Source organism: Heliconius melpomene, chromosome 7, assembly GCF_056956725.1.
Source record: "Heliconius melpomene rosina isolate 202511_hmr_F chromosome 7, ASM5695672v1, whole genome shotgun sequence".
In the NCBI taxonomy this organism is placed as follows: domain Eukaryota; kingdom Metazoa; phylum Arthropoda; class Insecta; order Lepidoptera; family Nymphalidae; genus Heliconius; species Heliconius melpomene.
In genome coordinates this window covers 3,388,656-3,413,517 of record NC_140395.1, presented here as the reverse complement: position 1 = coordinate 3,413,517, position 24,862 = coordinate 3,388,656, and the positions used below count along the sequence as shown (strand labels likewise).

Below are 24,862 nucleotides of genomic sequence, written 5' to 3'. Positions count from 1 at the left end.
CAAAAACATTTTTTTATTGTGCCACAGTTGTTCTTGAGATTAGGGCCATCAATCAAACATACTCTTCAGCTTCACAATATAGAGTATAAATTTAATTCGATTTAAAGGAAATAAATGTCGTTGGTAATATATCGGAATCTTAGTAAACTATAATAATAATAAGATAAAACAACTTTATGTTTTAACATATAATATCCTTAAACATGGTAAAAAGTAGAAAAGGAAGTGGGTTCATTCTGCCTTTCCTGCTAAATAGGCTGTTAATAATTAAAAATGATATAATAAAATATAACCAAGCATAAATAACGAGGCCATTACGTCACAGTGGCTGCGTCTGACTATAAACATGAAGTTATTTTAAGTATTTCTTCTCAAGTAAGACTAAACAGCGTTAAGTTCCGCCACTTCACTGCCTCAACACTACATTCACTGACAAATAAATAAAATAAAACATAACAAAATATCCAATACATATATTTATTATAAATCATAATATAATAAAAAAAGTCATAATATAATAAAAAAAGACATTTATATCTTAATTCCCCTAAGGAGTGATTCTTTTGGGATCTCTCGGGAACATTGACGTTTTACGAATGTTGTCCAAACCCAAATATAGCATCACCACACGTTCTAGACCTATGCCGCCACCTGGAAAATAAAAACAAACATATATATAGAAAAATTACTGGATTTGAACCTAAACTTTAGGTTGATACTACAATATGAAGGAAGAATCTAACAAAATAAAAAAGGAAAATCTTTTATTTCTTTTACTATCAAGAAAAAATATTGTTTACGTTTACTATTAATTTATATTGCTTATCGTTACTAGCGATTTAAATAAACCGTAACTAGACAAAAAATATATTTTAAAAATTATAATATATTAAAAATAAATCTTTTATTGAAGCTACGATCTACCTGCATGTGGGGGACATCCCAGCCTAAACGATTCTATGTAAGCTGCTATCTTGCTTACATCTGGAAAAGAAATAGAAATTATTATATATATCACCTTTTGGCAAAATTGGACAGCGTCTGACTAGTCGCGATGGGTGTAGGTTCAATCACCACTCGGGGGTAAGATTGTACTTTTATTTTAATTATTTTTACTTTCTCTTTCTGATAGACAAAACGTGCAACTGAGTTCTGCCACTCGAACCACTCTAGACCACTCTACTCCACTCTAGAACCGAGTGTCTCCACTAGGTTTGTTTCAGGATCACTCTGCGTACCTCGCTATATTCGGGATACAGTGTAAAGCTACAAAAAACATGTTCCATTTCTATATTTTAATATACAAATGATCGAAAAGTAAACAGTAATATCAGTGTCTTAACACTACGTTCTCACACTCTATATTATACAGGGTGAAATTGTCAGTACCACTTTAAATGAAACCACAGTTTTAACTACTCTATAAAAGCCTAATATAATTCGGAAAAAAAAATCCAAAAATGAAAAAGTAATTTTTTCAAACAAAACAAATAATAAAATTATCGTTTTAAAATAAAACGCCATTTGTAAAGTATAGGCACGCACACACTTACCTGTCAAAGCGGTAACGTCGTACACTTATGTGTGCGTCACACGAAATACAGGTATGGATAAAAATCGTGAAATGAAAAAAAATCCTACGTCCAAACTGTTGAGCTACCTTGATTAATTTTTTTAATTCTGGGTTTGAAATATTTTACCCTATATGCAGTTTCAGTAAAAGAAGCGCTGCCTCTTCCATCCTGTAGAGGGATAAAATTAAATAAATAATAAAATAAAAAAGAATACCAATCCCATGGTGTTTAGCTCTCTCAGTAAGAAATTCAGGATCGTGTATTCTCTGAGCACCGCTCAATATTTCTTCACCTCTCATAAACATATCGTAGGAATTTGACACTTTCTAGAACAAAATGGTAGGAAGAATTTGATTATTTTTTATTATTACCTTACTAGCGACCCACATGAGTCGTCCCCGCTTAAATTTATTGTTATTACATATACTCAACACGCAATGCCTCTAGAATTCGGCGGAAAGTGAGGAACAAATGTTTTTTATTGAGAAAAAGCGTGCCTTAGCACTAGGTTCACAGGTTCCCTCTGCTTGCGGGATAGAGCGTAAAGCAAACCTATTTAAATAACTGTTTTTTTAAGAAAAAAAATGTTAAAAGGCACTGGTTCTCAAGCCCAAATTAATATTCTTATTTTTTTTAACTTTACTATAAGTAAAGAACTTACAGGGTTTTTAGGATCAGGCATGGTATAAAACGGACGGACAGCCAAAGGATATTTGTCTAATATATAGAAATCGGTGTCGTATTTAGCTCTGACCAGACGCCCGAGCAGTTTCTCATCGGGTGTCGATAAATCGTCTTCGTCACCTACATTTACGCCTGGAATTGAATTGAGGTTGAAGGTTTTTTTAATAGAAACAATATAAAATCGAAATTGAGAAAAAAATGTTTTTTATATTATATATATAAAAAACATTTTTTGCCAAACAAAATATAATTGTTCACATATTATATTTTTAAACAAAATATAATATGTGAACATAAAAAATAATGAATTAGAAGCCAATTTCTTACCAAATATCAATGAGAAACGAAGACAAACAAAAAATTACAAAATTATTAAATTCGAACCTGCTTCTCTCAACATTTGTACACCTTGTGAGAACTCCAGCCTCAGAGGCGGGTCGAGGAACTTGAACGGCTCCACTTTGTATTGTTGGCCCACCGTCGCTATTTCTGATACGAATCTATAAATAAACACATAGATACACTCCTTATAGATTTCTAAGGCCTACCATTATTCAATTACCATTTATCAATTATTTTAAAGTTACTGCTTCTCAAATTATGTTTTTTTTTTTAATTTAAATTACAGAATTCTACATATTTTTACAAGAATCTAATAATTTACTGCCACTTACTGATCTCTAAGCCCTCTAAACATATCGGTGAATGTTTGTCCTATCGTCTCCAAAACTTCGTGGTAGTGATTCTTAAAGGACATCTCGAGGTCGAGGCCGACGAACTCGGTCAGATGGCGGTGCGTGTTCGAATCCTCTGCGCGGAATACAGCACCTACTGTAAATACCTAGAAAATAAAAAATATATAATACAATATTATCATCGTAATTTCTATAATTTTTGTATGATTTGGATAGAAAAAAAAAAGGAAAATAATGATGTATATATTTAGCATTTTTTTATTCATCTACTAGCTGGCGTGATTTGTATTTTTGGGTAATTTCAATATTACTACATTATCTTCTTTTCACTAGTTCAGTTTGTTTGTTTGCAAAGTTCCCTCTGTCTATCCTGCTATACACGGGATACAACATGACGCTAAAAAAGTATATAAAAAACTTTAAACTTTATTAAAAAGCTAGTTACCAAAAATAAGTTTTTTTAATACAAAACCTTATCAAAATCAGCAGCTATCGCCATTTGCTTGTACAATTGTGGTGATTGAGCCAAATATGCAGACGATTTGAAATACGATACAGTGAACACATTGGCGCCTCCTTCAGAAGCCGCGGAGATTATTTTAGGAGTGTGTATTTCTACGAAACCTGAAAATAATATATATAATAAAATACATATAATTGTAAAATAAAATAAAACAAAATATTAGTCATAGGGTTTCGAAGCTGTGACTTTTTAGATTTAAATATTATAATTATGTACTAAATATATAGAATACAATTCATACATTGAAAAATAATTGAGTACCTATATCAAGCTTTAGGTTGATTTTTATGATTTAGATTTTTTACATTTTTAAAGTACTATTCCACACTTAGGAAAGATTTTTTTCTTTTTATTATATTGAAACCGTGTTTACCATCCAAGCACTCTGACCACTAAGCCATACGTTCTGGATCAAGCTACGGCAAAATCTTGTGTGACTTTTTGTATGTTTTATAAAAAAGTAAACGTTCTGTTACTAAGGCAAAGTGCCACGTTAAGTCCCGCCACTCAACACGCAATACTCCCTGGAATTGGGCGGAAAAGTGGGGAGCGGAAGTGTCTCAATGTGAACGGAATGTCTTAACATTAGTTTCCCAGGTTGCCTCCGCCTACCCTGCTTCGTGGAAGTTACAGCGTGAAACTAAAAAAATACAATAAAATATTCATAACATTTTATTTTATTTTTACATTAGCTTTATAAAATTTTATTTAATATCTAATACAAAAACCATTTAACACTAAAATGAAATACAAAAATATATCAAAAAACTGACCGCGCTGCGTAAGCAGATCTCTAAACAAGCGACACACCCCGGCTTCTATTCTAAATATGGCCTGATTTGCCGGCGTTCTAAGGTCTAAGACACGATTATCCAACCTCGTGTCTTGATTAACACGAATTTTTAGCGCCTCTGGGTCCTAGAGCAATAGAGAAAGGAAATCATATACAATACATTAGCGATAGAAATGCATCTTCGCTTGCTTAAACCTATTGTTCTATTATAGCCAAATTATACAAAATCTTTATATAAATTGTAATCTATGTGTCTTAGTGAGGAGACGATGGAATCATTCTATATGGATATGTGTGAAAGAACAGAACTATATATACTATTAACGTATAGACCTGGTGTGATGGAAACACATCTGTGTATATATATATATATACAGGGTGTCCCAGGAGTCAACGATAAAACGAAACCAGGTATCTTAGATCCGTCATACACGAGTCTGGAGGCATCGATCACGATCTCCATGGTCGGATAAATGTTGCCTGGGCTAAGTGGCAGGAGGTCACTGGTGTGGTCTGTAATCGCAGGATACCATCCAAACCTGACCTTTTCCGACTTAGGGCCTGGCCCAGGACTTATAAGGATAGTGCTTGAGTCCGGGCTCTCGCAGGCCATATACTCGGTCTTTGACATATTGCCAATATGCATTTCATACATGGAGAATGGTTATATAACGCTAATGCTGCAGCTAGAATGTATCGGAAAAGATATCTATTTTTCTCTCTTCAACAAAGAAGTAATCCAGCAAGTATCGTACCATTTCGGAATCCAGATTAAATGCGCCAACTTTTAAAGTTACTTGCAAAAACAATGTAGTACATTTTTTTTATAGTACAGTCGGTTAAAGTTGGGTGTAGTAAATATTTTGAATTTAATGTTTGACAAAAACACTATATTTTATTGAAAACTGATGCAGGTATATTTCAATCTTAAAATGTAGTTCATAGAAGGGTTACTCATGATTACATTACAGAAAAAAAATGAAGAAAGAGTAATATTTGTAGTCCTGGGACTTGAAAAACCATCACAGGGTGTCGGTTTTTCCGATATTTTTTAAAATCAATATAATGTGAAAAATACATGACAAAGATTTTTTTTTATATTTTTCTCATAACTGTCACGACTTGTCTATCACCTGGTTTCGTTTTATCGTTGACTCCTTGGACACCTGTATATTTAATAAAATTGTAACTGATCGGTGACTATATGTAGAAGATATACGAGAAAAAATATTATTTCAGGCATGTATCAATGTAGTAGAATCAAGAAAAATATTTTTTTAATTTTTTGTCTGTGCGTTTGAGCACGCTAATCTCAGAAACGGCTTAACAGATTTAAATGTAGATTTCATTACTGTACAAATGGCAAATTATACAAACAACTACAAAACCTTCCTTGTGAATAATTTTCTTGTATGTTTTCGTCGTTGCATAGTTTAAAAGGTCTGAGCAAAAAATTAAAGCGCTTTTGTCTTGGTACCAGAGTGAAGAAATCAAAATATTGACATTCATTCCCCTGGTTGAGAATCGAACCCACAATCGTCACAATCGGTGTGACCGAGCTTGTCCCTGTGCCACGATGGCCTCAATATTGAAAATATATGTATATATACCTAAATAAAATGAATTAGGTTTAAAATCTTCATTTCTTATACAAAATATTGTCCATACTTACGTCAGATTCAGGCCTAGCCGCGTCTTCTACTTGCAAAGGTAATTGGGACTTCGCCCCCGACACGAGCCACACTTGGAGCCCTGATAGTTCCACATTTTGTATGGTGCAAGCCTCCACCGGGGAATTTGTCTTAACAACTGTCGCGTTTACATCGATTATTGACTCTTTTGTTATGCTGAAAGTTTGGTTGTTTAGTATTTAGTTAAAAGTTGATTGAAGCCATTCATGCCTTCGTGGTGCAGGGGCATAAGCGTGTGACTTGTAAACGCAACGGTTGGGATTTCCATTCCAACTCAAGGAAATAAAAGTGAAACCATGGATTAGTTTAGCAAAATTATTTTTATCTATTAAAATATTGGTATTTAGCAAATTTATAAGTTATATGTGGATAATAATAGTGCCTTAAAGTTAATACATAAAAAATAATGTACAAAATGCAAATTAAATAAATAAAAGGAATTGCAAAGAATAAAAAAATGAACTAAAGACATACTAATCATCCACATTATCCGAAAAGACACAAACACCTACAAAAAATTAAAAAATAAAACATACAAAAACAGAAAAAAAATAGAGAGAATAACTCACTTGCCGGTAAATTTAACCATTTGCTTGCTAACATTTTCGTTGACGCTGACCAGTAGTTGTACTGTGCTTGAACTCTGACGAAGGACGGCAAAACACTGTTTACCTTTGGCTCTTGATGTTTGGAGGCGAGCTTAAGAAAAGAAAAAAATATATTTACTAGCTTTTATAGATAGGAACTATATTTTTTTTCAGCTCACGCTGTATCCTGCGTTTCAGGGGAGAGGGAACCTAGTTGAGATACTCCATATCCCATTTTCAGTCCAATTTATTAAACATGTGCTGTTGAATGGCGAAACTCAATGCGCTTTGCCTTATTTACAGAGCGACAAAATAAAATCATTAATTAATAATAGTTCATTCCCACAGTGGTGATCCATCCCTCAACCGTCATATTTAATTTTTTATATCAGCAGGTTTCCGAAAAGGCAAAATGGAATGTCGTAGCACTATATTCTCTTCCCATACCCTGTCATATGCAGAATAAGGTTTAAAGCGGAAAAAGAAATTAAAATCACTTTCATCTCAAAAACAATTCAACTGCGACTCACCCCTAACCCACACATTCTTCCCATGTAATTCTACATTAAGTTCTTTGACATCAGTGTACACTCTCTCTCTATTCTCACCGGATGATTGTATCATCTTTAGGTTACCATATTTGCCTTCTGATATATCAGGCTCAGGGGCTTCGTTTTGTGATGAGGCTGCCTGCAATGAAAGGACCACCAAGTATCCTTAATATTTGAAATATTAAGAAAAGTATTAAAAAAAATGTTGACATTTGGCAAGGCTTCTAAAAATAACGGTTTTTTAATCTAAGAATAGATTTTATAAAATATATATATTAAAATATATTGTACCTTGTTATCAGCTTTTTTCTGTTGCTTCTCAGCAGCCTTCGCTGCTTTCTTTGCAGCTTTCTTACTTGAAGCTGCATCTCCTTCAGCTTGTGGAGGTTGATTTTCAGATACTACCATTTTGATTTGTACTGAAATTAATATATTTCAAGTGATAAAGATTTTATCTTTACATTATAATGTCTTCAATTTTTATTATTATAGTCCAATAAATTGAAGTTTCTATAACATTCATACACTTTTAAGAGTTACATGTAGAAGTGTTAGTACCTATAGTTATAGCTCTGAAAAGTTAAAGTATGACTTCAAAGTAGATAATTCATATAATAATAGAGATTTTTTTTAATATGTAGAGATGATATATTTTGCAAATAATTATTTAGCTTATAAATATAAATAGCACAATACAATTTAAAATAAAAAAAAATGTGTCAAAGTACTATATGTTAAATAATTCAAAATATTATGTGTTGAATTATAACAACACAATACAAATGGATCTCAATTCAAAGAAATGAAAATATAAAATATTTAATTTCCTTGAGTGGAAATCAAACTCACAACTTGTTCCTCTATGCCACTGGCCTCTTATTATGTGTTATCTAATTAAGATTAGATTTCCATCAATTTCATAAAAGTAGATAAAAATTTCTATTCAATAATATTATTATTTATATGCAACTATTAATAAATATTGCATGCATCTAACTGGCTAAACATAGCCTTGGTTAGCTTATGTCATCAAACACAGTTTATAAATAAGTCTTTGGTTGCATATCAATTAATTGCTCAATTGTTTACCTAGGCTTATTTACACTATGTAAATTATGAAATGTATGAAACACTTGTGAAATAACTGATTCATTTTAAAATAAATTAAAAGTTTTAAATATGTATGTGGCTTATAATAAAGAATGTATTATTACAGGAGATTGTGGCAAAGTGGCACAGTATCTGACTGGTAATGGACTTCTTCTTAGGGGAACAAATTATTTTCATTTTCCTGTCTCTGATAAGACAAGAGTCTTGAATGTGCAATGCTGAGAACATTCTATAAACACTAGTTTCCCCTACTTACCCTAACTAAACCTTTGCTTGTTTACAATATTAATAATTATGAAATATAAGAAACACTTATCATTTTTTTAAATACCTGTTATATTTGTTTATTAAAAACTAGAATGTATTATTGTTACAGGTTACAGGTAATATTTTATTTGGTTTTATTTGTTATATTCTTGATTGCTGTAGGAAAAATGCACAAGATCGATAAAGCTTTCATATAAAGAAGATTAGCTAGTTAACGACTTATAAGAAAAAAAAATCCCCTGTTTATCAGAAATTGTGACTCAAATTCTATATAAAAATGACATTTACTTTCTCTGAAATGTGGTGAAACTGTGTCACGAACCGGCACCCGATAACTTTGTTATAAATAGTTTTTCACTTATAGACTTTAAGTACTTATAGCTAATTTGTAACCACAACAATATTTCATCATTTACACAATAATATATAAAACTTACCAGTACAGTATCTTTAATGTAGACTGTTAATTTACAGTTGTTATTTTATATAAAAGATAAAACATAAAAGCAGTGCAAACTTTAGTTTTATTTAAACAAGAGGTTATGACTGATTAGCAATTGCAGGCCGCGATAAATAGTTTCCCCGTATTTGACAGTTTGACGTATCGTTTTGGCGAATTAAAATATGACATTGACGTTTTGACTAAAATACGTTTATAAAAACGAATTGGCCATAGGTTATGGGATGTTGAGACACAGCTTAGAAAAGCAAAGTGGTATTTATTTATTAAATTTAAGCATTATTGAAGCTTGCATATTTCTTTATAGTGTGTTGTATTTCAAAGATAATTACACAAAAATTATTTTATTCAATGTATTTTTATATATTTTCTTTGAAACCTAATATTAACACCGTACCATATCATAATATCTTACAATTGATGCTTATAATTTTGCACTATTCATATAAACCCTTTTTTAATGTAAATGTAAACTACTATGGCTTTCATTATGACGTCCTCAAGTTTTGACTTTTATATTTCTTTGATAGCGCAAATTTTGTAACAAAAAAAGTAAATTAGTGCTATGATTAAATTTTCTGTTCAAAATGACAAAAAATACTACTGGTCCTGACTTAAATCTTTTTAAGGCAGGGATAGATTACAATACTTACTTATTATTACAACTACATTTAAAATGCCTGTGTTTTCAGCTAATATTCCAGGAATACTCAAAATTGGTGATAGAATAGAGATCGGCGGTAGAATAAAAGAAAATGCTAGGAAGTATGTGCATGATATTTAGCTCTTTATATTATATATTTTTTGGTACATTTATGTGATATTTAATTCGGTTGCCGATCCTATTAGTATTTTTTTAATTAAAAAAGTTTTTTTATATTCTCATTTTCTTAGAATGTCAGTAAACCTCTGTGCACAAGAAGGCGAAGAACCACGAGACGTTGTGTTGCATTTTGATGTGCGTTTCCATCGAGATAATATTATATCACTTTCACGTAGAAATGGAGTCTGGATAGGAAGTGGCAATCTTGATACTAATTATAATATGTTTGTGCCGGGTTAGTCTACCGTAAATATCGTTATGATTGTACTAAGTATGAGTATTATATTTTCATTTAACCTGTTTTTATTTTAAAGGCACTGTATTCAGGATTATTTTTGAAGTTAAAGATACAGATGTCATTACAATATATTGTCAAGGAAAATTTCATTCAAATTTTCTTCCTAAGATCCCATTGACAATGGCACGCTATCTCGTTGCTTGGGCAGACGTTGAGAGAGTCACCCATTGCTATTTTCATATGTCTGGAAAGGTAATTTATACTATTTTCTATGCTTTAATAATGGGCGTAGGAAGGGGGGGGGGGGGGGTCTGGGTAGGCCGTCCATCCTATAATAGTCTGGTCTCTACCCCAGAAATTATAGTTACAACAAAATTTGCCCCGAAAAATTAAAAAAAAAACAATATTTATATGAACATATCTCTTCAAAGCTAAAATACGTCCCCTCAAGAAAATATCTCTATATACGCTATTGGCTGTAATTGATTTGAGGTTTTTAAATTAAAATCTTTTTGTGTTAGGGCGTAGGTGATGAGGCTACCGTGCCACCAGCTGTGAAACCCTCCCAATCTCCTCGTCTTGGTGCGGCCCCTGTATTTATGGGAGAATCTAATAGATGGTAACCCTCATATTTAGGACATGATAATTAACATTTCGCTGTAGATATTTATTTTGAATCGTAACTAGAAATATAATTTTATAAAATCAGTTCTAGGATTCATAAAAACTTATCTCCTGTTCCACCTCAATTTCATTCTTCAAATGAAAGTTCGGATGAAGACATGAAGTCAAGAAAAGAAGGCCGCGCCGACAAATATTTTTACGACGCCTTAATGTGTCAACCTCCGGAGACAAAATTTGGTTCACCAGAAGTGAAATATCGAGAAGTAAGAAGCAAACCAGAGTATAGCAGAAAATATAAAGATAATTCAGACACAGAAAAAGATACGGATATATCAGAGGAAGTTGCATCGAAAAATATAGATTCATCTGTGGCAGAATCGCAGGATTTTATGCCAGAACTAGACTTAAAAAAACGTATTAACAGACGCGGGAAGTTTGCGCCGTTCGCTCAAGTTGTAAATTTTATGGGAAAAAACGCGAGGAGAAATTAGTTTTATTCTATAAAGGACATCTGTATAACAAATGGTAAACTATTATTCATATTTTAAGCTTATTTTATGTAATCTGTTTTGACAATTTCGTAAACATTTTATAAATTTAAGCTGTCATTCGGGACCTTGTAAATTTTATTGATTTTTCGAATAAATATGTTAAAATGTTTATGTGGAACAATGTAAGTGCGTAAATGATAATAATATATTATATGATCATTGTACATTTATTTTCATTTTTTGTAAATCATTTCAAGTTTAATATATACAAATATTATCTTACAAACTTATATTAAAATCAAAATCATATTGTAAATCGTTTTTTACATTCGTATATACACTTTTATTTGGACATTTAAAGAAATATTGGAAGACTGTATTGCTTCCAAAAAAATGAAACAAAATAACACTAATTACAAATAATTAAACACACTAAATTATAATAAAAAACTGGATTCCTAAGAAATCACAGTGCACGGCAGTGCTTAAGCCAAGTTTATTGAACACAATTTATGCCTGTATAGTTGCATATTAAATTAAACATATAAAAATATACACAGATTCTAAACAGGCCAAATTTAGAGATTTTTTTAAATAATTGCTAAAAGATCTCGGCCTTGTTAGAACTATCATCAGTTCTATAGCATACTTTGAAAGGAGCATCAATAGAGTCACTTTGAATTTGATTAGGTAGAGGGAGGAGCTTGGTCAATGGAGAATAACTGTTAATGCACAACATATTGCAACTCCCAGATACTGCTCCAAGCTCCTCACCCTGCAACAATGCACAGTCACATAGTGAATTCAATAATAAATAGTTTCTTCTCAATAAAGACCAAATATAGAATGTGACTGACAAGGCACAATTTAATTGTAATAAATAGAAGAAGTTTTATACTAAAAAGTTAGATTGTGTTAGCTCTTAACAAATTGACATATAACATCTGCATGTTCTTCACTAACTCCTATTGTTACAAGTTGTCCTTTTGAAACCAGAAACAGGGATTCTCCATCAATTTCATGTTCTAATAATACTGAAATTGTTTCACTCCAAGCAAATTTGTTTAAATGTGTTGTTAATTGTTCTGTCTGCAAGAAGAAAAAAATATTTGTAGTGATAAACATTATTGTGCAGCAACACAGCATCTAACTGTAAATGTGATGGTTGCGGGTGCAGTTTTCACTCTGGTAATGTATTATTTTTGATTCCTCACTGGCCACTCTATATGCAATGTATCCAAAATTAGGCAGTGTATGAGGAAAAAAGTGTCTTAACACTAAGTTTTTTTTGCCTACCCTGCTATATGCCAGATATACTGTAAAGCTAACAAAAAAAAAACAAACCAAATTTTGGAAATAAAACTAATGAGCTTACCGTCCATGTCTTCACAGTATCAACTTTTAGGTTTGCAAATGGGTTTTCTGTAATGCAAAATTTGTTTATAAAATTTCTGGAATATTAAATATCTTAATCTATGCTATTATACTACTATGCTAAAGAATAGCAAGAGTTAATAAAGCTATACAGTTTGTTTGCTGTTGATTACAACTATTATTTTTGTGTTGGATAGTCCATTTACTGCGGAAGGCAATAAGTTATATTAGAACATGCTATGAACAATAAATTAAAGTATGTAATCATATAATTTATTGAAGAAATAGAAAGGGCTTGTTTGAATGTTATTAAAAATTGTGTAACATTTTATACATATCAATATTACAGCTATATCACAAAATTGTTCAAAGTATCAAAAAATACAGAAAATAATCATACCCTTATCAAAAACTTTATCTTTATCATCAGTTGCATCCATATTTTCAATTTCTTTTATCTGGAGATGAGATATATCTAAAATTTTGCTATTATTTCTAATATCAGTCTCTTTTTCTTCCTTGACTTCTTTTTTTATACCTGGTTCACTTATATTGATTTGTAATGTTTTTTCTTTCAATGGTTTCCTTATCTGTAAGGATAATAAGCAAAACATTAAATTAAAATATATTAATAATTAATATATTTTTTAATAATCACCTCATAGACTTTACTGTCTATACAAAAGTTAAAAGACCCAAGTCTTACTGTAAACGTCATGTTTGTGGGTTCAAAACTCATTTAAAGGAATGTAATATTTTAATTTCATCATTGTTTTAACATATGGCACCGCATTGATTTCCTCTCCTCAACAATGTGATAACGGGAGAATAGGATGGCTAGGCACTACTTGCCCACCACCATGCCTGCCTATATGCAACATAAAATGTAAAGCTGGAAAAAAAAACCCCTTGTGGGCATTATACCCACAAATATTGCACCAGTTAGACTACACTGCAATGTGCTCAATATGTCTAGTCTGCAATATTATACAAATTTAATATTTAATATTGATGTATAATTTTATAACTAACATAATTTGGGATTACTTTACTCACCGGAAAGGCTACATTTGATTCTTGAATTACATATCCATCTAAAACATGAGTTAAAACAAAATTTCTGTCATCTTTTAATTTTATGTCTGGAGTTTTAGTATTAGTTTGTGTAATACTTGGTTTCTTGTCTTCTTTAAGAATTTTGCTATCTAAATATTCTAGTTTACTATTTTTAACATCTCTCTCAGTCTCTTTTTGTTTAGTTTCTTTTATGTCTTTCGTTTCTTTGATTTCTTTAGTTTCTTTTATTTCTTTCGTTTCTTTGATTTCTTTTGTTTCTTTTATTTCTTTTGTTCCTTTCGCTTCTTTTGATTGTTTAATTTCAGATTTGATTTCTAGATTTTGCTCTTTAACAGTTGATGCTGATGGTATTGGTAGTTTATTGTCTATTTCATTTATGTTTCTTACTTCCGTACTAACTTCTTTATCAGTTAGGACTCTACCTCTCGCTTGTGTAAATACTGTATTCCGAACTAATTTATCTTTTTCAGTTGGCAACATTGGCAACGAATTAGGAATTGCAACACTTACACTCCTAACAATGTTTTGTGTTTCTAAAATAGGCATATTTCTTATGGGTTTTGCTAATTCTTCCTTTATTTTGGAATTTGGATCATGAGCTTGTCTTAAGGGTGTGATTTGCATGTTGTTTATTATTATACGACCATCTGGTTTGTGAATAGGGCTCGTGTTCACACCAACGTCTGTACAACTAACATTTGAAACGTTTTCTATTCGCTTTATAATAATGGGATTTTCTGAGGGATTATTATTAGATATTTTTCTACGCAAATCGTCTGGAGATTCACTTTTTCTTTTTCTGTTTAAGGGAATGTTGTTTCCTTCAATTTTTCCATTACTCGAAATTGATATACTATTCATAATTGGCACGTTGTTTGGTATTATTTTTCGAGGTCCATTATTTATACTAATAGTGTTTGGCGCATTTTGTGGGATTGTGTTACTGGGCTGGACGGATATAATATTTGGTCCACTTGCCCTAATTTGATTAGTTCGAGGTTGAATGGGTCTAAATGATTGAGGTCCTTTAACGGATACTGTGGGCATATGCTGAATTCCTTTATTTGCTGTTGTTGGTTGGTTGCTTTTTCTAATTTCTTGTACATTTTGCATTGTGTTTTGATGGGTTGGCTGTATATTTGCTATATTCTGTTGTGCTATCGGTCGTACTTGATTACTTTGATCGTAAGGTGATGGAAACCTCGGCATACTTTGTATATTATTAGGAATCATTGTAATAGTTGGTTGCACCTGAATTTTCTGTTCCTGTTGCATAATTTGAGGGGCTGGTTGTCTATAGGTATTAGGACCAATATTAATATTATCTTGAGGCCTTATATTATTAACCAGCTCATTTATATGAGCTATCTGATTAGGAACTACTGGTCTTTGTGTGTGAATATTTTGATTTGGCACAGCATTAATAGTTTGTGGCAGTGTAGGTGTATTTGTTAATATCCTCTGGTTTTGTAAATTCGGATTTATATTACCTTGTATATTATGAACAACATTTGGTGGTACCATTTGCATGGGCCGTATTTGGTCCTGGGGACTTTGTACGAACATTGGTTGGATATTTTGATATGCAAAGTTCTGTAAATACAGTTGATTAGGATCGATATGTTGTTGGGGTGGTTGCATATAGTTTGTTGGCATATGCTGCACATATAGCACTTGATTTTGTACTGGCCTGTTCTGTATCCATGGTGGAGGATTTTGAGGATTTATCAAGATCGTTTGGTTTGGCTGCATTTGGTCACCTGGAAATTTAACAAAGATTAGTTTATTTTCAACTATTACAAACATATAATGAAAATATATTCATTACTTTATAGAGATATAATTTCTCATACCTGATTGTACCAGCATCTGTGTTTCGTAAACTACTCGTACAGGACATAATACCATTTGTTGCCCGGTTGGGTCTTGCGTTCTGTAAAAAAAAATATATTTAACAATTAATAAAAAGTAGCATTAAAAAATAAGAATATGTAATTATTAAATTCGAAAAAAGCACGATGTGATGTCTATTGTGTTGAATTTTGATATTTTCTTAATATTTTTAAAATAGGTCTCAATATTGTATTATTCTCGAAACGAATCAGACAGTAATTGAAAGTTGGAATGCCAAGAAATTAATAAGTAATTTTGTAAAATTATAATCATTTATAAATACCCGCTTAATTTTACCTCAAACAAAAGTGTAACTTATAAAATTCGTTCAATATTTTGCCAGATATAAAGAGTCCTAACATTAAAAAAAAGAAACTCAACCAATAGAAAAAGTATATCTTATTGTATATTATTATTGAACTGATTTATTATCTGTGTTACAAAATACTTACGAATTTGGGTCTTGTTGATAAATTTGTTGCATCTGTAACAAAATTGTATGTCAGGTTAATGACGTTGACATTTGCACCAAAGATCGTTAATTTTGTATATAATTTTAATAAATACCATATAAAATCTACATTAGTTTCAGAATATCAATTAATAAATAGACAACATATTTATAGGATTATAATAAAAAAAACAAATGTAGGCGAGTAGTTAGTATAAACAAAAAATCATAAACTATATCTTTTATGGTTGCAATATATTTTAGCTTACATAAGTACATTTTAATGACTAGAAAGTAATAATGATTCTTAATGTTGGAAGTCATTATTATTTGATATACGGGTATGCGATTACGGGAAATTTCGAACTGTACAAAGGGACGGCATTTCCCGCCAAGCGACACAAATGGAAGCAATCTCAGCATTTTAATAGTATACTATTTCACTGTTTCAATCTGTTATTCATTACAGAATATAAAAGTGCCTTTATCTATTTTTTTTAAAACGTTAAAATATAATAAATTAAAAAATACACTCGAAATTAAACATCCGCCGGTACCAAAGATCTCAGATAACGCATGAAACAAACTGTTTATTATATTTATATCTATATTGATTCTCTACAATATTCCTTTGCATTTACCATTTATTTACTTAGTTTTATGACTTTACAGTTTTAATAATAATAAATAACTATCTCGTTCTAATGATGTTCCTTTTCTCTCACCCTATTTTAGAAAGAAATCAACCCATTTTTATTATTATACATTATTCAATGAGCATTGAAAAAAAGTTTTAAGGCAGCTTAATGCTTTGTAATAAAGTTCAAAATAGCTTGATTTTTTAGTCAAAAGAATTGTTAGAGTTATGGTAAATTAGACCTTATAAACATAACGATAAAGTTATTTTTGATTTCAAATGTCTTAATCTTAATAAACGTGGTCCCCTTCGGCTGATGGCGGACATTTTAGTTTGGCTAGTGAAGTTTATATGTGTATATCGATGATGCTTATTTATAATGCAACTATATTTTTCATATAATTTATGTGTATAGTTTGCCGTGTATTTTATATTACTTATTGCAAGCTTTCGAAGGTCAAGTGATTTGTTTTTATTTTTTTATAAGATCTATTTTGAATATTGGTCACTTTTAGAGTATTTTTAGAAATACGTATGTATATACTAAAAATATATCAAATGTCTAGAAATTTGTAAGAAACTCAGAGACGTGACGTATAAAAAACACTATTTTTTCAACAATATTTAAAATAAGAAAAAAAATGTAAGGTAACATTATTTTCAACTACAAAAAAGAACTAAATTTAATATATTTTTTAATAATTTGTTTTTTAATAATAGTTAATAGTTATGTTCATCAAAAATTACATAAAAAAATATTAATTATCAAATAAGTTTATTTATAAATAAAGATTATAATTAATAAAAGTTATAAAAAAATAATACATCGATATATTTTCAAAATTGGTATATCACTACGACAAATATAGGGCGCCCCGGGGGCGCAACAAATCCAAAGCAGACTATAAATAAATTGGTATGAAAGAGAAAGCAATACACAACAAACAAAATGCGCTAGAAAGAGACAACCAACGGATCCAATTAACGTGATATGCATACAATAATGGATTTTAGGTTTTATAGCTCTATTACCAATCTAAAGCCTATGTGATAAACTTGAATGTACTTGACTAATAATGTACTTAAATAAAAAAAATATCTTAAATCAAAATAAAATAAAATTACTAAAATAAAACAAAAAGTAATTAATTGCACTAAAATTAATTAAAAAAATGTCAAAATATAAGGAAGCAAAACAAGGAAGTTGTTTTAAAAAAATACCATTCTAACATCATATCAGTGATACCAAACCACTTCCAAATGCAATCCTGTGACGTCACGACCCAAACTCAAAACTAATTTTAGTGAACACTTACATTTCAAGATATAAATACGAAAACACAACTTAGACACACTGAAAAATTGTAATTGACACGTAATAATATACAAAAACACTTACCATTTTGAATTTCTGCACAAAACACAGTTTTTACACAGAAAAAACAATGCAAATTGTATCAGAACGCCCTAAATACACTCGCATCGGACATGTTTCGCGACGAAATGGCGGCTCGATACACAACACCCATTCCACGATCGACCCGACCTCTACCACGTTACTCGTTTCCTACACAAACCGACGACACAATGCCCCAATTCCATACAAAATAACGACACGAAATATCGATTTTACACTAAACCGACAACGTGGTACCGGTTCCGTGTAACCAATGATAGTGTTGTGCACAAACTCGACTCGCATTGGACGGTACGTGGTTCGAAATTCAAACACGTGCCATGACCCCGTTACGAACTGAAAAGAACGTGACGCGTGTATACCTGTCTCTCTCGCACTAATAAACAATTTATATATAGAAAAAAGAGAGCGGCTATATGTTTTTCTTCCTCAACTAAAATGGTTGGATAATAAACTTATATTGTGTATTAGTTGAGTTGTGTTACTACACTTTAAGTTATCTTATTAAGGCTTAAAATTCAATGGTGTAATGTAATTTAGAAATTTTGACGTAGAAAGAATGGCGGTTGTTTGGTTATATAAATAATTCATACGATTTAACTTATCATATAGATAGTTGAGTGATATGCGAAACTACTTTTTGTATGGGTATCGTGTCCTCTTTGTCTATGTTGTACCTGTGTATATACACTTTTGAGCTGACAGAATAAAAGTTGAGTCGCAGCTATTATTATAAAGTTTTAACTTTTTATGGATTTCTTTTTAAATAATGCTAAAGTAATTTTAATACATTGTGTATTAATTAATTTCAATAAAAAACTACACTCAAAAGAGTTAAATAAAAACATTTGATATTGACAAAATAATTTGTATAATCTTTATTTATGAAATCTACATTTATGGAATCTATATTTACGGAATGAAGTCGAATTTTCGTCAATATTTTACTTGAATTTAGTTTTAGCTTTTAAGACCATTTATAAACCATTCAGAATGACATTATTCTCGAAAGAGTGGACCCATAACAGATGTCATTGACGCTTTATACGTAACATTTTTAATATTTTAACCTGAAACAGCAACACTTTATCGAATTTCATATATTTGATCATTTAACTCAACGCATGAGTGAATCTCATCTCTCTCAATCGTAATCTCTCATAAGTTATTTTAATATAATTTATTATTTCTTTGTGATGGTATGTGATTGTTATTCTTTGTTTCAGTTATTCTTGGTTTTATTATTATAGTGTTTTGTTTTGTTCTCGTCGCTTTTCCTCGTAGTTAATAAAAATTCTGAGAAATTCTGCGATTTTTAATGATGAAATCACCAGAATGTAGATAAAAGTACGAGATTTATATTAAGTTAAAGTTTTAGTTAATGTTATTAATATTAATTTTTTGATATATTTTTTTATAATGAATTACAATTCATTAATAAAAAATTTTGCTGATGATATTTATAAAATTACCGCCGGTAACGTATACATATGATTTAAAATCAATAGGAAAATTATTATTATTTTTTTTTTTTATATTTTTGAATATGATAAACTAAATTTATTTTAATCTTTATCTATGCATGTCTCTAATATATAAATCTAGTAAGCTAAAAAATCTAATGCTACACTAATGTAGGTAGATACTAGTTACTCCAAGTTTTATCCCAATTAACAGAAGTTCGCGTTCCACAATGCCGGACTTCTTTTGAGCCAGATCAGTGAAGCAAATAATTATAATAAATAATAATAATAATCATGTAAAATTATATATTACTTGGGAAAAGAACTCGCGTTGTGGTAAATACTAGTAATAATAAATTGTTTTAATACCTTCATAATAATCCTACACATGTAGGATCCTACATTTTTTTTTACTTTAAACATTTTGCATTGAGTAAACAATGCTTATTGAGACACGAAAAGAAAGGAAAGAATGATAAGCTTTTTTTTTGAGTTTATGAGTTATGACGAAAGGAATATGCATATTAATAAATATCTTTAGGCTTTAGGTAAACCAAAATGATCGTTTATTATAGGTATTATAAAACTGGTTTATCATAAACCAACCTAAACTGTCCGCATTTTTTACACAGAACTTATTTTTGTTTTCTTTATATGGCCAAGGTCATATAAAGATTGGTAATCTATATAAAATTAAGATATACCTATTTAATCATGGAAATAAATTATCTGCATTTAAAACGACTCGAAAAATTATAAAATGAATATTACCAGTCTTAAATACTGAACCGATTTTGATGGAACTTTCTGTTGTTATTAGTTGATTGATTCGCAATCATTTCGCCTAGTTACCGAGAAATTTGATAACAAACATACTGAAACACGAAATTAAGCACAATTTCAATAATATCACAGTCATTCTAGTCGAACTGATAATTTATTTTCTTAAGCCAGATAATAATATACCTAATATGATCATAAAATAAAGCCTTTACAAAATATAATTACCTGTTGAATAACTTAAATATTTCGATCTTGACTCATAAGGAAATGGCATTCTACGTAGATGGCTTCGTTTTATTATATTTTTTGCTTGATACATTATTAGCATACCTACTATATAAATAAATATATATGGTAATTATAATTTTGTTTAAAGTAAATATTTAGGTATTTGTATTTTTTTATATAATAATGAACGATTTATTGTATATAAAAATACAAGTAAGTATTTTATATTTGCTTAAGAAGTTATAAGGAATGTTTGATAAATCGTAATTAATTTCATTTCAATAAAAATAATTTAAATTTCAAAATAAACATACTTTTCTTATATTGAAATATTTATACTTCGTTAGACTTCCGTAAAAATTCGAACCGAACTCCGTAAAAATTACAAATGATTAGGACGTATACACGACCTTGACATCCGCCACTCACCACGCATTACCTCCAGAACTCGGCGAAAAGTGGGGAGCAGATTGTTTTAACACTAGGTTCCACCTCCGTACCCTGCTGCAAGCAGGATACAGCGTGAAGCTGAAGAAGATATTAAATTGATTTTTGTCTTTTCTTGATTATCACATTAGCTTGAAAAACTATATGACAAATAAAAGAATTAAAGAGACTAAAATTACTAAAATAATTTATACTAGATTTAATCGTAGGAATTTGTTATTTTTCTAATAGAACACACATCTTTATTAAGATAATTTATGTTGAGACACTCCGTCCTATATTTAAAAGGTAAATAAATGGTTTTAATAAACAAGAAGGTATGTATTTCAATTCGGCGGAAAGTGGGGAACGTTGTGTCTTAACACTAGGTTCCATCTGCCTACCCTGCTATGTGTGGCATAGATCGTAAAGATGATTTCATTTGAAGTATATATTTTTTAAAAATAATCGGTAAAATAATAAAATTAAAAAGAAATAACGCTAAAACAAATATTAAAAAAGCTTCACGCTTTTCCTCCCTTATCACCGGATGGTTAGGGGAACCTAGTGTTAAGATAATGGTATCCACACTTTCCGCTCAATTTTTGGATATTCTTTATGAGAGCGAGAAAATAAAAAATATTAATATTTTATCATTCCCTCGTGTGGGAGTGGGAATCAATTTAAAGTGTTAGTCAGATCTGCTATTTCACTCTAAATACAATAAGAAATTAAAACGGCCGTAGTTTATTTTTTCTATGTTGTTAAAACTTAAACCATAAAACATGTTGGAATATAATTTATTTTTTTGCTATAGGTACGTGGCCCTGGCAGATTATTTTAACTGTCATCGCAAAGACATGCCATTAAAAAAATCGAATTTAACTTTATAAAATCTGTAATAGATTATTATTGTTTTAAGTTTTATCTAAAACAAACAAAGAAAAACAAGTGGATTATACACAAATCCAAAAACCTACTGCATAAAGTGCGTAATTTAATATTAGTAAGTGTCTATATCCAGTAACACTCGCGCCGTCAAGACAAATCTAACGAGATGTATCATTTATCAAAATCGGTTCACTGGCTTAACAGTCACCAGCCATCAAAGGAATGGACGTACATTCGTACCTACTTACGCGTTAAAACATAACACTCTTTGTAGGCTTCGCCGCAGTCGGGTAATAAATATTGTTTCTTATCTTATACCGGGAACCGGGATAATATTAAACTTAAAGATTCGAAAAATTTTTAGTACCTATTAGTTTTATATAGGTAACTAGTAGATATCGCTACGATTTTGTAAGCTTGCAATTTAAACAAAAACTCGTGGAAGTGCTGCTATTTTTTCAGCTTACCGCTATAGCAGGTTACGTAGAAGGTGCTAGTGAAGTAATGATATACCGACCAATACAAAACAACGATATTTAATACCATCGTGGAGCGCGACAGCTTCTCACTGTAAACTTAACGGTTGCCGATTCGATCCCACTCTAAGGAATACCAGAATAAACTATTTTCATTATCTTACTTACTAGCTTTGTTAAAAAATACGAAGTGCACCGTTACGTTCCGCCACTTAACTCATTGTCTACAAAATTGGGTGATGCATAGAGAACGAGAGTGTCTTAATTCTTCCTGCCTACTCTGTTATATATGGGACAGCTCTGCTATACCGCCATCATCAGCTACCAGCTCCATCATCAGGTCAGCTCTATGTCATAATAATATCGCATTGTCATCCGATGTATAGATCCATGCAAAATTTCAGCTCAATCGGAAACCGGGAAGAGGATTAAATTTAACAGACAATATTGCAGATAAAAAAGCTACCTATAGATAAAATGTTTATAAAATGTTTATAATTCAAATTAAAGATTAAAATTCAAATCAATTCAAATTCTGTATCCCGCATACTGCAGGGAAAGCCCCCCCCCCACCCTCCCACGCAATGTTACGAAAAATTCGGTGAAAAGTGGGGAACGTAGTGTCTCAACACTAGGATCTCTCTGCCTACCTTACTATATACCTAAAGCGTAGTCCTACAAAAAGGATAACAAACACCCCGACCCGTATTTATAGAACGCCCTCTGCGTTATTGAAATGCTGTTTTCATTCTTATATTATTAAAATGTTATCTCAAGGTCGACCTCTGAGTTGAGAGCTATTTATAAATACTCACGGGCCTTAAATCCAGTAGTAGACTCTTAAATACTTGTTATTGTAGATACTTTATTTATATACAAAACCAAACAGCCATTTACATAAGTTACCTATAATTAATAATTATAGACAACATAGACGTTAGCTCTTGATTAATAGTGTATAGGTATACACTATTAATCAAGAGATATTTATATACCTTTTGAATCTTTTGTCTATAACATTATGTATTTTTAATATGCTTATAAATTCTATAGTAAAAATAAGAAAATGTATAAAACAATTTTCTTAATAATTCATACGTAATGTACCTACCTAAGTATGATTTATGTTATAAAAGAAAAGATTTTTATATTTTTTTGCAATATTATCTTTATTTTATTTATATAGGCTAATTTGTATTTCACTATATAAAATAATAAAATCATTGACTATAATATAATAATAATAAACTTTTACAAAAAAAAAATCGGGTATATTTAGAAACATTACAACGCACTCAAATAAATACTTCACTCTACCTTCGCTAATTAAAATTAGCTAAGTAAATAATTTTTCATAAATAAAGTATCTAAACGAAACAAATTATTTTTAAAACAATGATAATAAAAGAAGAAAAAAATAGCAAACAAATTTAATATAATTATTGTTCTAAATGATGAATTTATACTTATTTTGACTATCACTTTATATTTGACATACTTAATTAAGAATTTAGACTTTAGCCTTGGGCTTCATTTTAGGCGGCTTAATGATCGAACCAATACTTTTTCTTTTCATCATGGCCGAACGTTTTTTGGATGGAGTTTTCTTTAAAGTAACAGATTTTTCTTTATCTTTTTTCTTACTTACTTTCGATGGAGCAGATTTATCTTTTTCATCTTTATTTTTAGCACTTTTAGCAATTTCCACTTTTTTTGGCTTTTTCTCAACCTTTTTCTCTGTTTCTTTTTTCGCAGGTTTAGCTTTAGCTGGTCTCTCTTTTGATTTTTCGGTTTTATCAGACACTTTCGTTTCTTTCTTTGGTTTTTTCTTTTTATTTTCCAAGTTATCTTTGCCAGCAGCCAGTTTAAACGATCCAGACGCACCTATACCCTTAGTTTGCACAATTGTTCCCAATTCGACACTAGTTTTTATGGACTTCTTAATAAGATAATTAATTTTTTCAACATTAACTTCATAGTTTTCTTCTATATACTTTTTAATGGCATATATAGACGTACCTTTGCGACTTTTCAAATCAACCAGCGCTTGGTGAATCATTTCTTTGGTAGTTATTTTCTTGGGATCGTATTTCTTCAATGTTTCTGCTGTTGGGCTTTTTGGAAGTTTCTTGGTTGTTTTTTTCGGCAATGACGACTGCAATTCAATGTCTGAACTGTCCGACATTTTTATTATTGAGACAAAACGGCAGTGCTTGTTTTATTCAATATGGAAGACTAAAGTTACACCGTAGTGACAGCCTGTCTTTATTATAGTTTCTGGGGGTAGTAGGAGAAATAAAAGATAATTTAATTAATAACGATTTGTTTAGTTTGTATATATTGTTGTGATTGTATATAAATATGTTTTATATACATAGTTATTAAGTCTTTATTAATATTTTTTTTATTTTTATATAATTATTACGCTTTTAATTACTTTTTCATTATATTATATATGAATCAAGGCTAGAAAACATTTCAAAACATCTTCTAAAAAGTTTATAAGAGTTTTTGTTAAATTAGGAAAGTTTATCAGAGTAGTTAATATATTAATGAGGCCAGTCGTGATTTAGTTTCATTGATTTTAAATTTTATTGATATAATAGGAGAATTATTTAGTAAATAATCCTCCTAT

General features: G+C 30.4%; 4 protein-coding genes across 7 annotated transcripts; 1 reads left to right on the top strand and 3 right to left on the bottom strand.

Moving 5' to 3' along the window:
- Positions 1–463: 463 nt before the first annotated feature.
- Positions 464–9,066, bottom strand: AspRS (aspartyl-tRNA synthetase). 2 transcript variants are annotated; one of them, XM_085188912.1, is made up of 14 exons: positions 8,913–9,048; positions 7,928–7,988; positions 7,390–7,519; positions 7,078–7,237; positions 6,530–6,659; positions 5,942–6,116; positions 4,250–4,394; positions 3,426–3,577; positions 2,933–3,099; positions 2,643–2,758; positions 2,236–2,390; positions 1,789–1,900; positions 925–984; positions 464–651 (listed from the first exon to the last, which is right to left on the bottom strand). In XM_085188912.1, the coding sequence occupies exons 3-14, from the start codon at positions 7,504–7,506 to the stop codon at positions 548–550; spliced, it is 1,593 nt and encodes a 530-aa protein (XP_085045038.1). In that variant the 5' UTR covers positions 7,507–7,519; positions 7,928–7,988; positions 8,913–9,048; the 3' UTR covers positions 464–547. The 2 variants fall into 2 exon arrangements, with proteins under 2 accessions (XP_085045038.1, XP_085045037.1); XM_085188911.1 differs by lacking the exon at positions 7,928–7,988 and having other exon boundaries at positions 7,390–7,517; positions 8,913–9,066.
- Positions 9,067–11,346, top strand: LOC146537361 (uncharacterized). Of its 3 annotated transcripts, none has more exons than XM_085188913.1 (6): positions 9,067–9,190; positions 9,628–9,700; positions 9,830–9,993; positions 10,073–10,248; positions 10,518–10,615; positions 10,706–11,346. In XM_085188913.1, the coding sequence occupies exons 1-6, from the start codon at positions 9,160–9,162 to the stop codon at positions 11,109–11,111; spliced, it is 948 nt and encodes a 315-aa protein (XP_085045039.1). In that variant the 5' UTR covers positions 9,067–9,159; the 3' UTR covers positions 11,112–11,346. The 3 variants fall into 3 exon arrangements, with proteins under 3 accessions (XP_085045039.1, XP_085045040.1, XP_085045041.1); XM_085188915.1 differs by lacking the exon at positions 9,067–9,190 and adding an exon at positions 9,414–9,487; XM_085188914.1 differs by lacking the exon at positions 9,067–9,190 and having other exon boundaries at positions 9,406–9,700.
- LOC146537360 (uncharacterized) lies at positions 11,322–18,242 on the bottom strand. The gene is made up of 7 exons (XM_085188905.1): positions 17,943–18,242; positions 15,908–15,939; positions 15,416–15,495; positions 13,542–15,322; positions 12,886–13,075; positions 12,487–12,533; positions 11,322–12,200 (listed from the first exon to the last, which is right to left on the bottom strand). The coding sequence occupies exons 1-7, from the start codon at positions 17,943–17,945 to the stop codon at positions 12,027–12,029; spliced, it is 2,307 nt and encodes a 768-aa protein (XP_085045031.1). The 5' UTR covers positions 17,946–18,242; the 3' UTR covers positions 11,322–12,026.
- Positions 18,243–23,641: 5,399 nt separating this feature from the next.
- Positions 23,642–24,479, bottom strand: LOC146537359 (uncharacterized). Its single transcript, XM_085187872.1, has one exon. The coding sequence runs from the start codon at positions 24,410–24,412 to the stop codon at positions 23,738–23,740; it is 675 nt and encodes a 224-aa protein (XP_085043998.1). The 5' UTR covers positions 24,413–24,479; the 3' UTR covers positions 23,642–23,737.
- Between the last annotated feature and the right edge of the window lie 383 nt (positions 24,480–24,862).